Here is a 12913-nt window from a genome sequence, read left to right on the forward strand (position 1 = left end):
ACTAGCCATGTCAGCGGACCGTAGCAAATGAAAATGCAATACACCCCAGTTCTAGCCTCTCATACAGTGCCTCTGAATTTTCCAACTCCTTCTTCTTTAGCAATCTTTAATCGGGGAACAGTGAAGTAACTTTTCTTTATAAATCACCATTCTCTGGTGAACAACAGATTTGCCCCTTTATAGAAAGTCCCCTGAAATTCCAGCGTCAATTTAAAGACACACTGGACCAGTCACTCCATACCAGGGTTCCTTCAGAAGTTCCTAGGAGTTCCTTGGACTTGAATGACTTCCTGTTTTCTGATGCCTGCATAGTTCTCAAGCTAACATTACTGTAAAATCAGCAGAGTGACAACAGAGGTCATTTTAGATTTCAAAGTGGCATTCAGAACAACATTTTAAGGGCAACATTTTTTGCCAATTGACCATTAATTTAGGGCATTTTCCCATGGACACCCATGAATTAGTTAGGGTTTTACCAGGGGCTCTCCAAGATTTGAAAATTAAATGTAGGGGTTCAGTTTTCATGTTTGCAATAGGGAAGAGCAGATCAGTGACTATTTTAGTGTGTCTGATATCTGGTTTGTAGATAAGATGCAATGACAAAAAAAAAACTTTAGGTAAGACTAAAAATGAATGACGTTTCGATTAGATAATGGCAAGGATACCTGAATCACAAAGCTTGACAGAATTACAAATAATGTGGCATGTACTTACATATTTGCTTTTTTACTGTTCTTTGGAGTTTTGTGTGCCTTAAAGTCAGTGAAATATAAAAGGGCAATAAAATTTTATCCACCCACAGCACTAAGTCTACATATTTTTGAATATGTTCTTCTCATATCTATCTAAATAATAAAATTAATTTTCTGTACCCATATCACCTTTTTTGATTGCCCTTAGGCTGTGACATCCAGCTGCTGGTCTGTTCTGAAGCAGAAAAAGCAACAGATAAAGGTAAAGCAGTCATGTATGGCAAGTATATGGAGCTTAGCTTCCAAAAATGATTCCCCTTTGGTTGGATGGGCAGAGTTTGAAGCTTTTGCTTGTAGCAGTTTTGAGTTATTTGCAGTAAAATATATTTATATATTTACAACTGATATTTTTTTTTATGTTTTGTTCAAAATATGTATTTTACTGTTGAGAGAACAGAGGAAGCTGTTTCCTTTCATTCTGTCTCTCTTTCTTTGCAGTCAATAGAACGTGGTTTATAGGAAGAAAGAAAGGGGTATTATATAAATTCCTTTTTTGACTCATCTTCATCTTGAATCTCTTGATTCATCTTTTTGTGTATTTTTAGCTTCAGATATTTACCTATGTATGCTTGATATTTAATAAAAGCAGTTAAGATTAACCTGGTAAACACACAAAGGAGCTTAGTGGTTGGAAATCATAAAATATTAAACCATTGTTTCCAAGGATTTGCTTTCAATAAACATGTATAGCAAAGAGAAAAGGGTAACTAAATTTAAATACAAATCTCAACATTTATTGTAAAGGCCATACTTGGCCCTGCTTTGGTATTACAGATATAAAATATGCACTCACACACAGTCCTTTGACACCTCTTGGCATTATATCACATTTATTACACAGTATTATTCTTTTATTACTGTTTATTTTATGAAGAGTTGTCCAGTTCCTGGCAAGTTAGTAAAGAGGATAATATGGCAGTTTTATAATGGAGTGGATGTAATCTGCCAGCATCACGGCCAAGAAGAACTATAGTAACCCAAGAGGGAAAACTTGGATCTTGCTGTGAAAAGGAAGCAGCTGAAAAGGATTTAATGTCCTTGGTTTATTTCCAGCAGTGACAAGAAATGAGATCTCTAAAGTGTACCTGACTACATCTTGAGCCGGCATAAACAATTGGTCAGATCCTACTGGCTGATATACCAAGTTCTGGATGCACAGACCTCCTGGTGCCGACTCTTCGCACCTCCTGAGCTGGTGGTGGCGTTTGAGGGAAGTGTTCAACAGTACAATCCTATGGCATCAGTACTGACATATACACCTGCATTGTCTCTAGAGTACAGATATGATAATATTATAATATATAATGTCAGTTGTTTGGCTGTGTACACTGCTTTGGTGTCATCGGTGATGTTCAGCAGCTCTATAGTAGGGCATTGGGAACAAATAAGCTTACCAAATGTGGCCCTAAAAAGAAACAGTCATCTGGCTTTTGCCAGAGTCTTAATATTTTGAAGTGTATTTATAGCCTTTTTTGTTATTTTGCTTTGCCATTTGCATGAAGAGTTTTGTCCACTGCCTACACATAGAGTATTTCCTTTGTTCTCTTCCCCAGAGACATAGAAAGAGGTTTGGTAAACAAAGGAAAATATATTGTTAGATAATGTTATGGCCTCAGGTGGCCATGTTGGAAGATTTCTGATCCCCTCCTGTTCGGATTTATTTTATGATTTATGTATTCTAAACCAGTTTGGATTTGCATTACTTTCTGTCCTGTGGATAATGGTCACCTCCCTGTTGCAGCTTGTGTTCTGATGGCCAATTATAATCTCTACCTACCTACCATGTAGAGACAGAAATGAATGATGGACTCATCACAAGAACTTCTCATAACTGTGGTTTCATTTTATTTATAGGTGCCTGATGGATTCTTTTCCCATTTCTATGCAGTCTGTGAGCACATTAGTCCAGTTTTGGCCTGGGGATTCCTGGGACCTAGAAATTCATTAAATGACCTGTGTTGCTTTTATAAGGTAATGAAAACTACTACTCATTCTCATAAACTTGCCCCCTCCTTTTCATACTTGGAGTTGGCTGTTTTCTTCCTATTTATTTCTCTTTCTCATAGTACAGTAAAATGTTTACAAAGCAATAGGTTTACTAAGAGGAGGTCAAACTGGGGATTTCGCTTTGGTAAATTAACTTGTATTGAAAGTCACAAGCTTTTAAATAGGGTGAAGTAAACATACATAAGGAAAAATAAATACAACTTTTCATCAAATAATGGTTCACATCCTATTCAATAGCATGGAATGTATGATTATTAATTAATCAGCAGATTCCCTGTGTTCCAAAATAACATCTCTAAGCCCGATGCGTTTCGTCTATCAGCTTCTTCAAGGGTACATTGAGAGCGTTAAATGTTGATGTTAAGAAGATTACATCTGGAAGGGAATCTCCATCAGTAAAAAAAATGTCTGTTGTGCATCAATACAGGGAGTGATATTTGTCTCCTTCCAAGTAACACTGTACGAGAAGTGCAGCTAGAGGTTTTACTATACCCAGCTACATGTTAATGTAATCGCATGAAAAAATGTTGACATTTAGAAAAGCCTATGAGCAATGTGATGCACAATACAACCAGACTCACTAGTTGCAAAATATAACCACACAATATTGTAGATTGATAGACGGTTTCATACACTGATAGAATCTGTCAATAAAGCAGAATTATACTATTCCATTTTTATCTTCTCTTTTGTATACAGGTTCAGGTTATGCATTTCTTGAAGGACATATTTGATCTGGAGAAAGTCTGCTATTCCAGTGTGGAAAGTCTGTCGGAAGATATTATGCATTGTCTGCAGCATCGAATGGAACTCTTTGATGCTTACTTAGGAAAAGACACTTTCAAAACCCCGTATGCCCCCTCCCATGTATACCAACCACCAAAACCCTTTCTAGCATAAATTATATTTAGTCCAAACTGGTTCCTTACACACAATGAACCACATGTTTTCCCAGGACACATCCTATGAGTTTATCATAAGCCACAGAAGCCATTGGATATTAGGAATGGTTGAGTCTTTAGGAAAATATAAGGTATAACTGAATGTCAAATGTGTTTCAATGTTACTAAATGGCTGTATTCTGCGTGTACAGGACAGATCTTTAATTATAAAACAAGCCAAACAAAAGCAAAATAATGTATTCCCAATTCATTTCCCACTGCCAAAATTGGCCCTCCACAAATTGTCCCATAACAACTTTTAACAACACAATTTATCCCCAAACAATATGTTTGCAAAACTGCGCCACACCTTGTTTATGTTTCTACACTCAGTTAAGATTGGCTTGGATTCTGATATCTGGATTTTGGAGCAAATAAGTCTAGTTCTAGGTGAATGTTTATTTTTTCCCCTCTTTTATGTGATAGTACAGTTTGTCTATACATTTTTGTAGAGAGTGGTAAATAGGATGGTAAAATCATGACTCATCCTTTCTAATTTTGGGATGTACCCCCCCCCCCCCCAGTTCTTCCTTCTTCCAGCATCCTTTCTTATAGAAACAGGAAAACTGGTGGAAATAATTTAATATTTGCCCCTCAACTGTAGTAGTTAACCTCTTCCTAAAATGTTGGCATTTCCCCCTAAAGTAAACCTGTCCTATGGAAGAGGCGATTTCTGACCTCTGCTTCTGAAAATTTGTTGCTTGGTTGTTATACTGATTCATCTCCTTCAAAACTGTTGAATCAATAACTCAAACCATGTATGCAGATAAGGGTTCTGACTTTTTTTCTGACTCTTGTCGTACAACCCAAAAACTTTACAGATTTTGGGTTGGGTTGGAGACCATGGCTTTGTACACATGTGCAATAGTTCTCTTCCGATTATCGCCTCAGGTCCAAAATCGGACGACAATCTTGCGTGTGTACAGCGCTTGTTGTCCATCTTCTGAATGACCGTCCTGGCCGATCCACGGACGATGACCGACGAACCTTCGTAATGAAAGTAAAGGGGGAGAGAGCGCAACGGGGTGCCGCTCCGTCATTCTCCCCTCTCCATAGAGCAGGTTGGTGCTATGTACAACACTCGTTCATGCATCATGCAGTTGTTGGTCGTTGAAAAGGATTGTGAAAGATCCTTTCTAATGACAATTATTGCACATGTGTACATAGCCTAAATAAATTTTTAAAATCAAGCAACTATCATTTTTAGAAGAGGGTCAGCAAAGGCAATGACAGCGCTTTGTAAGATGTTATGTTCTAGAGAATTAAATGTAAGCACTGATTTCTTTTTTTTTTTTTATTTTACTTTAAATGTGATATGTTGGCTCCAAGCAGTCTGCAAATAAGTAATTTTGCTCATCAGTGTCCAATGCTGACAATCTTTTTTGAGTAAACTTGTCCTTCTAGAGTTTATTTTTTTCATCAACTGGAAATGTGGTGGCCTTGACTGAGAAGGTGCTAACAGTTTACACTGAAATTTTGCAGTTTACACGGTTCTCAGGGAGATTATTGAGGAAAATGAGACCAAGATGTGCTGTTTACATTGGAGGAAGGCGGTCTGTGACCTTCCTTCTCTTCTTCAGATCCCAACCACCATGCTGGCCAAATGGCATGCTGGGAAATGTTGATCAAAAGAGCGGGTTGACCACAAGCTGTCCCAGCTTAGTTTACATTTTTCTGTGTATATAAATGTAAATATTTATGTAGTTAATGTGAAGAAACAAATATGTTACATACTGTTGCACTTTTATTGCTTGCGGTTTACAGAGAATTGTCATTTCTTGAAATATGTGTGATCGTCCTATTATATTCAGTAACTAGGGCCTTATGTATTCCATTTGTCCATGTTCCCCAAACCGGCTAGTGACCCTAACAAAGAATAATGAAACCCCCTTAGAAACTCAGATTACTGCTCAGCACAAAGCACAGTGGTATTGATCTCCAGGGGTGTGATACGCTTTCTTACTCAGTGTTTTATCACAAAGCACCTGGTCTGGGACTCCAGTGATTCAGTGCCCTCCTGTCCAGTGCTTTGATGCAGAGCAAAGCAGTCTGGGTTTCCAGTGGTGCAATGACCCCCTGCCCAGTGCTTTAGTGTAAAGCATAGAGGTCTGAATCTCCACTGATCCACCTCCATCCTGCTCCATGTTTCAGCAGGGAGCACAGCATTCTGGGTCACCGGTGGTGTAATGACCTCTTGCTCAGTACTTTATTGCAGAGACTAGAGGTACGGGCTCTGGTAGTCCACCACCATCCGGCCCAGTGCTTCACATGGTATAGTATAGCAGTCAGAGTTTCCATTACCCACTGCCATCCTGCCCAATTCTTCAACACAGAGCACAGTGGTCTGGTTCTCCAGTGCTGTAACACCCTCCTGCCCAGTGCTTTATTGCAGAGCAAAGAAGTCCAGGTTTCCATTGTCCACTGCCATTCTGCCCAGTGCTTTGACACAGAGCACAACACTCTGGTTCTCCAGTGGTGTAATGCTCTCCTACTTTGTTGTAAAGAATACAGGTCTAGGTCTCTAGTGGTCCACCACCATCTTACCCAGTGCTGTAACACAGAGCACAGCTATCTGGGTCTCAAGTAGGACAATGCCCTACTGCCCAATATTTTAACACTAAGCATCAAGACCCCCTAGACAGCCAGATCACTGCTCAAAACAGACCACAGCCATCTTGATATCCAGGGGTGTGACAGACTCCCCTACCCAGTTTTTTTATCACAAAGTACCATGGTCTGGGTCTCCAATAATAATCCAGTGCCCTCCTGCCCAGTGCTTCAACAAAAAGCACAGCAATCTGAGTATCCACCAGTGCAATACCCTCTTGCCCATTGCTTTTGCACAAAGCATAGAGACCTGGGTCTCAAGTGGCCCACCGCCCTCCTGCCCAGTGCTTCAACACGGAGCACAACAGTCTTGGTCTCTAGTGCTGTGATCTCCTATTGACCAGTGCTTTAACACCGAGTATAAGGTCTGAGTCTCCAGTGGTCCACCACCATCCTTATTGTTAAGTCTTATTGTTAATATGAAACAGCAGCTAGAAAAAGGCCAGAAATTGGCATATGAACTCATTAATATTCTATCCATTCCTTACAAAATAGAAACAATCCCAATGAAAGAGTTATGAAGCCTCTGTTTAATTCTGAGTGCCATCCTTAGATATACCCTTCATGTTTGATTTTTTTTTGCTCAGCTTACTTGATTGAACATTAGGTTTATACTTGAGTCAATTAATTTATCTTTCTTTTTTTCAAGTACAAGTATGTACCTCTTTTTATATTGTGACCGGTTTATATTTGAGTATTTACAGTATATTTGTACTCACCTAGACAGTACACTACAGTAGAACATAATATTTCACTTGTAGAATAGATTGTAGCAGCAATATAACTTTTTATGAGTGTGCTGGGTAATATAATGTAGCATATTACACAATGCAGGAACAGATTTTGATATACGATATGATAGAACAGGGTGAAGAAATGCAGTTGTTTTTTGTGTGGGTTTTTTCACATCCTGTAGGTTGAACAGGCAAACAGGAATGAAATGATAAATCCTCGATTATAATTTGTGAATTTTAGTTGCACAGCAGCTGAAGGACCAGAAGTTGCAAGAGACCAACTATATGATTCATGCATGTTTGTGGACCCTTTGGTATTAAGTCAATATTTTAATAGAAGTGTGTATAATATATTATTAACTAAGGAAAATCTTTTAGTGTATAAAGCTCAATCATTGCCTACATTTGATCACAGCACTTTAGTGAGATTGAGGTCTGAACCTGTCCATTCTATATTATAGAATTTATTCCTCTGTTACTATTTTACCTTTTGTGTTTCAGGTTGAACAAAACTCAGAGGGGCTGTTTACCAGTAGAAGCGTAGAGCCTATTCATAAATTAGCTTTGTGGATGATATGATGGTTTACTGATTTCAATTATCCATTAATTGCAAGCAAAAGATAAACATTTCCCAGAACGAAAACCCTATGGACATAGTTGATCCAAAGGAAGGCAAAAAACCCTATAAAGCCCAGTTCAATTTGTTCCAACAAGGGTAAAAAATCTTTTCTGATCTTGTGAGGCAATCGGATGTTCCCTGGATCAACAGTCTCTGTCTTCTCTTGTAGCCATCTGTCGTCATCCTTTTAGATGGGCCAGGATGACATAACTCCCACATAGGTGTGCAGAAGTTCATTCAGTTCCAGCAACTGCAGGGGAAGCTGGGATGTGCCGGGTATTCTCAGCAGCCAAATCAACCAATCTGGCTAGCTTATTGCAGAAGGAATAGCCAAGGAAGTAAATAGCTTCACTCCATCATATATTTCAAATCAACCCAAAATCTTACTCATATACACTGTGTGAGTTGACAAATTGTTGAGAAAGGAAAACTAAAACAGAGAAATGTTTTTTTGGCAACTCAATATGTATTGGTTTCATACACATTAGAGATTACAATTAATCAGTGAAAAACAATAATTGATAAATAATAGTTTCACAGAAATAATAAATAGGTCCAGCCCTTGTTTTTTCCTGACGCATTTCGCCTATTGGCTACCTCAGGGGTAATTACATAGAACGCATTTAGCGGATTTTCATGTTGGTGAGGTGAATAGATAATTCCAAATTTTGGTAACCAAAAGTAGTGAGAAGTATGTGCCTTGTAAGGACATCAAAATCTATGTGGAAGGACCTGGATTACAATGGTGTAAAAGTGAATGAAGCCAGAGGACGTCACCTGTCCCTTTCTGCAATAAAGCCCTGCCTGATCCCAAATTGTTTAAAGTGGAATAAAATGTTGGTTTAAAGCAGAACTAATTCAGTAAAAATATACTAATGTGCACTCTAGTGGGTTGTTGTTAGATAAGAGGCTTTCATTTTACACTATTTTTGCACATTTCCTGAAGAAATCCAAGCAGGTCCAAGGGGTTCATTTGGACATCTGTAACGTACAGTGAATTGGATTACCTTTAGGGTATACCACCTTCTGTACTTAACAGTTGGCTAGATGTTTTCAGGCTGTCACTTCCTATTCTGTGTTAGGTTTGTGCTTTTATCTGAAATCAGTGATCACCTATGACTTATAGCATTGTATAGGTATCTATAGTAGCTCAATCCCTACCAAGCAGATGATTAAGATAAGACCACCTTTTTAATGAGCTGAAGTAGATGAACGCATGACTTTAACTCAATATAGTTATTGTTTTCCTGGGTATAACGACTGTTATTTATATAATTGAAATTGCCTGCTTAGGACTGTTAAGAGTATGCACATCAGGCTGACAACGTGGCTGCAAAGTGTAAGGCACTGGTCTAAGGTTGTCAGCCTGAACTAGGAAATTATGTCACTGGAATGATTTCCATGTACAGCAATTTTGATTCTCAATTTACATACACTTTATGCTTATACATATTTTAAAGTGATGTTTGTGTACATATTTCTTCCTCTATCGCTTTATATGACATATTTATTATTAACTTATGAAAATCTTTATTTTTCAAAATGTGTACAAATCACTATATGTTCCTGTTAAATCCCCTCTGAATCTTTAGTTTAAATTGATTCATTAAAGCCAGTTAAGGTGCACCGAAAAGGTGTTGGATTTCTAGTAATATGTTTCCCTAAATTAACAAAACCGGTGCAGCTTTATTTAGAAAACCGTTATCTGCCAGCATGCTGCAGAAAAGGACCCTTGCTTCTTGTATGAAAGGAGTGGTCTCTCTGATGAAGTCTGATGCCTCTCCTGCTGATTTTTGGCCCAGAGACTCCCTAAAGTAATACTCTCCTCCCCCTTTATCTATGTAGAAGGCTCCCTAATAAGTTAGCTGCATAATCACCAGGGAGCATACATTTGGCTGATATGAGAGCTCTAATTTTGATTTAGCATTGTCCTATCTGTGCAAAGAGACCACTGCTTCCACACAGGCTGCATAGTTCATTATTTACAGCATGCCAGAGGCGGACAGACTTCCCTTGATTGGATTCCAAAAAACAAACCTTAAGACTCTGTACTCCTTTTGGTTTTGCTATACCTGAAATGTATTTTACTCATTTATAATCAAGTTCATTGGGGCTTTCATGTAAAATAAATGTGTATCATAGAATCCTGGCACTTATTAAACTATTGCACATTATCAATCAGTAGAGCAAAGGGATTTTCATATCCAAATATAAATAGATGCTTAGAGTCCGTTCAGCACAACCTATGACCTGTAACAGACATAAGTGAACATGTCTTCTGCTGTAACAATAATTCAACTATAACCCTACAAATATTCTAATCCTTGTCATGTCAGATCTTGTAGTGTCTTGCAATCTATACAGCTGCCAATCTCTGCTTTATATCTTCACCTATGTAACCGATTGCTTATTTATATGGCTGTGCTGTGTATGGAAAATAATCTATATTTGATATTAAATGTGGATAATATATTTTAGCAGAATACTGCATGGACAGGTAATTAAATGGACCTTGGCGCCACTGACCATTGATTGATTGTTTCGGTTTTGTGACTTTAACTTTGTAATTTAAAGGCCACCTGTATTGAGGAAAACCTCACCTGCCATTGGTGGTCACATGTTAAAAATGCTGATTGCTTGATGTCCATTAGTATTGATCCTGAAGTTGAGAACAGTTCAGGAGTTTTGGCTTTCCATTGATTATGGAAATAGTCAGGGAATAACAATGGCAACCTCCATACTTCCTGTTCAGGTTTTCCTTTAAGGGGTCAATCCACCCAAAATCAGGTATTGGTGGAAGATCTGGCTTTTTATGTCTCTGAGACTCCAATGGGCAACAGCACAGAATTTATGGATGGGGTACCACAATGGAAGTCCAATAATTTGGCTGCAAATCCTGTATTGTAAATAGGTGAACCAAAGCAAAGCCAGTGATGGTGGGAGGAGTTGGGAACTCAGGATATATGTCTGTGCCGGAGCCCCTGAGATATATATTAGGCCTATAAATGGTCCAGCCCACCTGGATTTGGGGTCAATTGAAAAATCAGGTAACGGGCATTTATCAGGGAGCCAAATGAAAGAATTTGTTGCCATTTGTAAATCATCCACAAAGATTGCATGATAGTTAAGCAATTGATCCCAATCACAGATATTAGTTCAGCACAAGATAAAAACACCCTGGGTTCAAAGTTCACATGAAGCTAGCGGATAAACCCAACACCTTCAATAAACCAGAGATTTGTTAGTTCCACATACCCATCAATATGAAGGTAAGCCCAGAGCCAAATCAAGGCCAATGCTATTCTGGAGTCCCTACAATAATAGTGGGATCTACATGCACCCTTTTCAAAAAGTGCGCATACCTACTAAGGGGACAGGTTCAGGTTACCTCTATACAGAGTATACCGGTGGGTGCCAAAGATGGCATTTCTACCTTTTACTTCTCACACAGATATTTTGCTTTGTAGCCTCCAAGGATGGACTGACCCTTTAAATGCAAAATGTCACATAAGACATCAATAGTAATGCACTAATCCTTGTAAAATCTACAAATTTCATTGGTGCAGCAGACTACAAAGGTATATAATATTGTCATTTGTTTACACTGGATATATTTGGAATATGCACTGAATATATTTGCTGTGTTGGATTTGGTGACTTGTTACTCTTTGATGTAAAGCGGTTGTATTTTTGTGTACGTCTTGCGAGCGGTTTGTATTTAACATTGAAAAGGACAAATAAGTAAAATAACGATGTATCTATTCTTGGTATGTTTTGGTAAATAAACACAAATTTAAAACATGTGACACTTGTAGTGGAAATGATCATTATCTTTTTTTTTTTTTTGCATGAAACAAAACATGTCTACCACCACCTTCCAGGGCTACTAGATTACTATACTGGAAATGGTGTCATTATGGCTTCATGATATGTTAATACAAGCCCACTTATATCATATTGTTGTCCTGTGCAGATGGTTTGGGTTTTTTTTAATACCCTTGGTACCTAGAATTAAACAGGAGTTTATGTGCACTCCACCTGGGGAGGGGGGATGTAGGTTGCAGCCCCCTTCTCTAAAGACTTGTAAAATGATACTAAAGCCATGGGAATCACTCATCCATGTTCCATTGCAGGGTGCCGCCATCTTTTTTTTTTTCCCAGGTAACGTCTTTGGCTATCTTAATTGGCCTTGCCGGGATGATATAACCCCATCTTCCATTCATCTCCAGCACATGCAAGGGAAACGGGTTGCCGAATTTTGAACAACTAAAGCTGAGCATGCACATCTCAGCCTTGTCGCTAGAAACTTGTAAAAATCAGGCAAGGACATCATCTGCCTGATCAAGCATTTGTAGAAAAGGACATTTAGTTCCTCTATAAGTGGTCCTTCAGACTCCACAATTGTTCATCCTTGGCACAGCACAACATTGATTTAACACACCATTCCTTGGACTATTTTCTTCTCTAAATAACCCTTGTCCTAATAATGGCCTACGGTGGCTTTTTCATCGAACATCTCCCAAACTAAAGACAGTAGGTGCATTATTCTTACGTGGCTGTCCATGTGTGCTAACTCTAGTCAGTCCTAGCTAGTTAACTCTAGTCTACCCAACCCTGGTTCCCTGGACATTTACTAAAAAGTCTACATAAATAAATTCCTAACAAGTTTCAATATATAACAACAGCTTCAATTTTTTTAACTCTGGTCTAGTGACTTTCACAGTGATGTTATCAGTCTGCTGCAAGCAGGAGGAAGCATTTCTTCAGTCCCCCCCCCCCCCACTCTATTGACTAGACTCCAAACTTGTAGCAAATTATTTCTTTTTAAACAGTATTTATACAGCGTCAAAATATTATGAATCACTGCTCATTAAATGATGGTTGCAAATGACAGATACAGAGTGACATATGGGGAGGACAGAACCCTGCGCGGAAGAGCTTACGATCACAAGGTGAGAGCTGCAGCAGGGTCTGACTTTGTCAGATATTTGTGAACAAAGCTTAGAACTGATTTAGATAATTGCACCATCACTGAGCTGGTATATCGGCCTAGGAAGTAGATGGGTGATCCTGGATAATGCCTGACAAAGATGGCTCTCTCTTTCTGAACAGGAAATTAGATGAAGACAATGGAAGATTACTGTGATTTCTATGAAAAGTAATATATACTTGAATGTTATACACTTACACATAGCATGCTTACACTGAACATGAAATAAGTCTGATGTTCATTCCATTATGTAATAACTTAAT

General features: G+C 38.5%; 1 protein-coding gene across 2 annotated transcripts in view; it reads left to right on the forward strand.

The window, feature by feature from the left end:
- The window catches only part of MIGA1 (mitoguardin 1), a 52604-nt gene extending 41141 nt beyond the window's left edge, over positions 1 to 11463 (forward strand). For both annotated transcript variants that reach the window (XM_072419522.1, XM_072419521.1), the window contains exons 14-16: positions 901 to 954; positions 2607 to 2723; positions 3459 to 11463. In XM_072419522.1, the coding sequence (XP_072275623.1) occupies positions 901 to 954; positions 2607 to 2723; positions 3459 to 3659 (372 nt within the window). In that variant the 3' untranslated portion in view covers positions 3660 to 11463. The remainder of the gene's footprint in view (positions 1 to 900; positions 955 to 2606; positions 2724 to 3458) is intronic.
- Positions 11464 to 12913: the final 1450 nt, after the last annotated feature.

This window comes from Pyxicephalus adspersus, chromosome 8, assembly GCF_032062135.1.
Source record: "Pyxicephalus adspersus chromosome 8, UCB_Pads_2.0, whole genome shotgun sequence".
Classification (NCBI taxonomy): domain Eukaryota; kingdom Metazoa; phylum Chordata; class Amphibia; order Anura; family Pyxicephalidae; genus Pyxicephalus; species Pyxicephalus adspersus.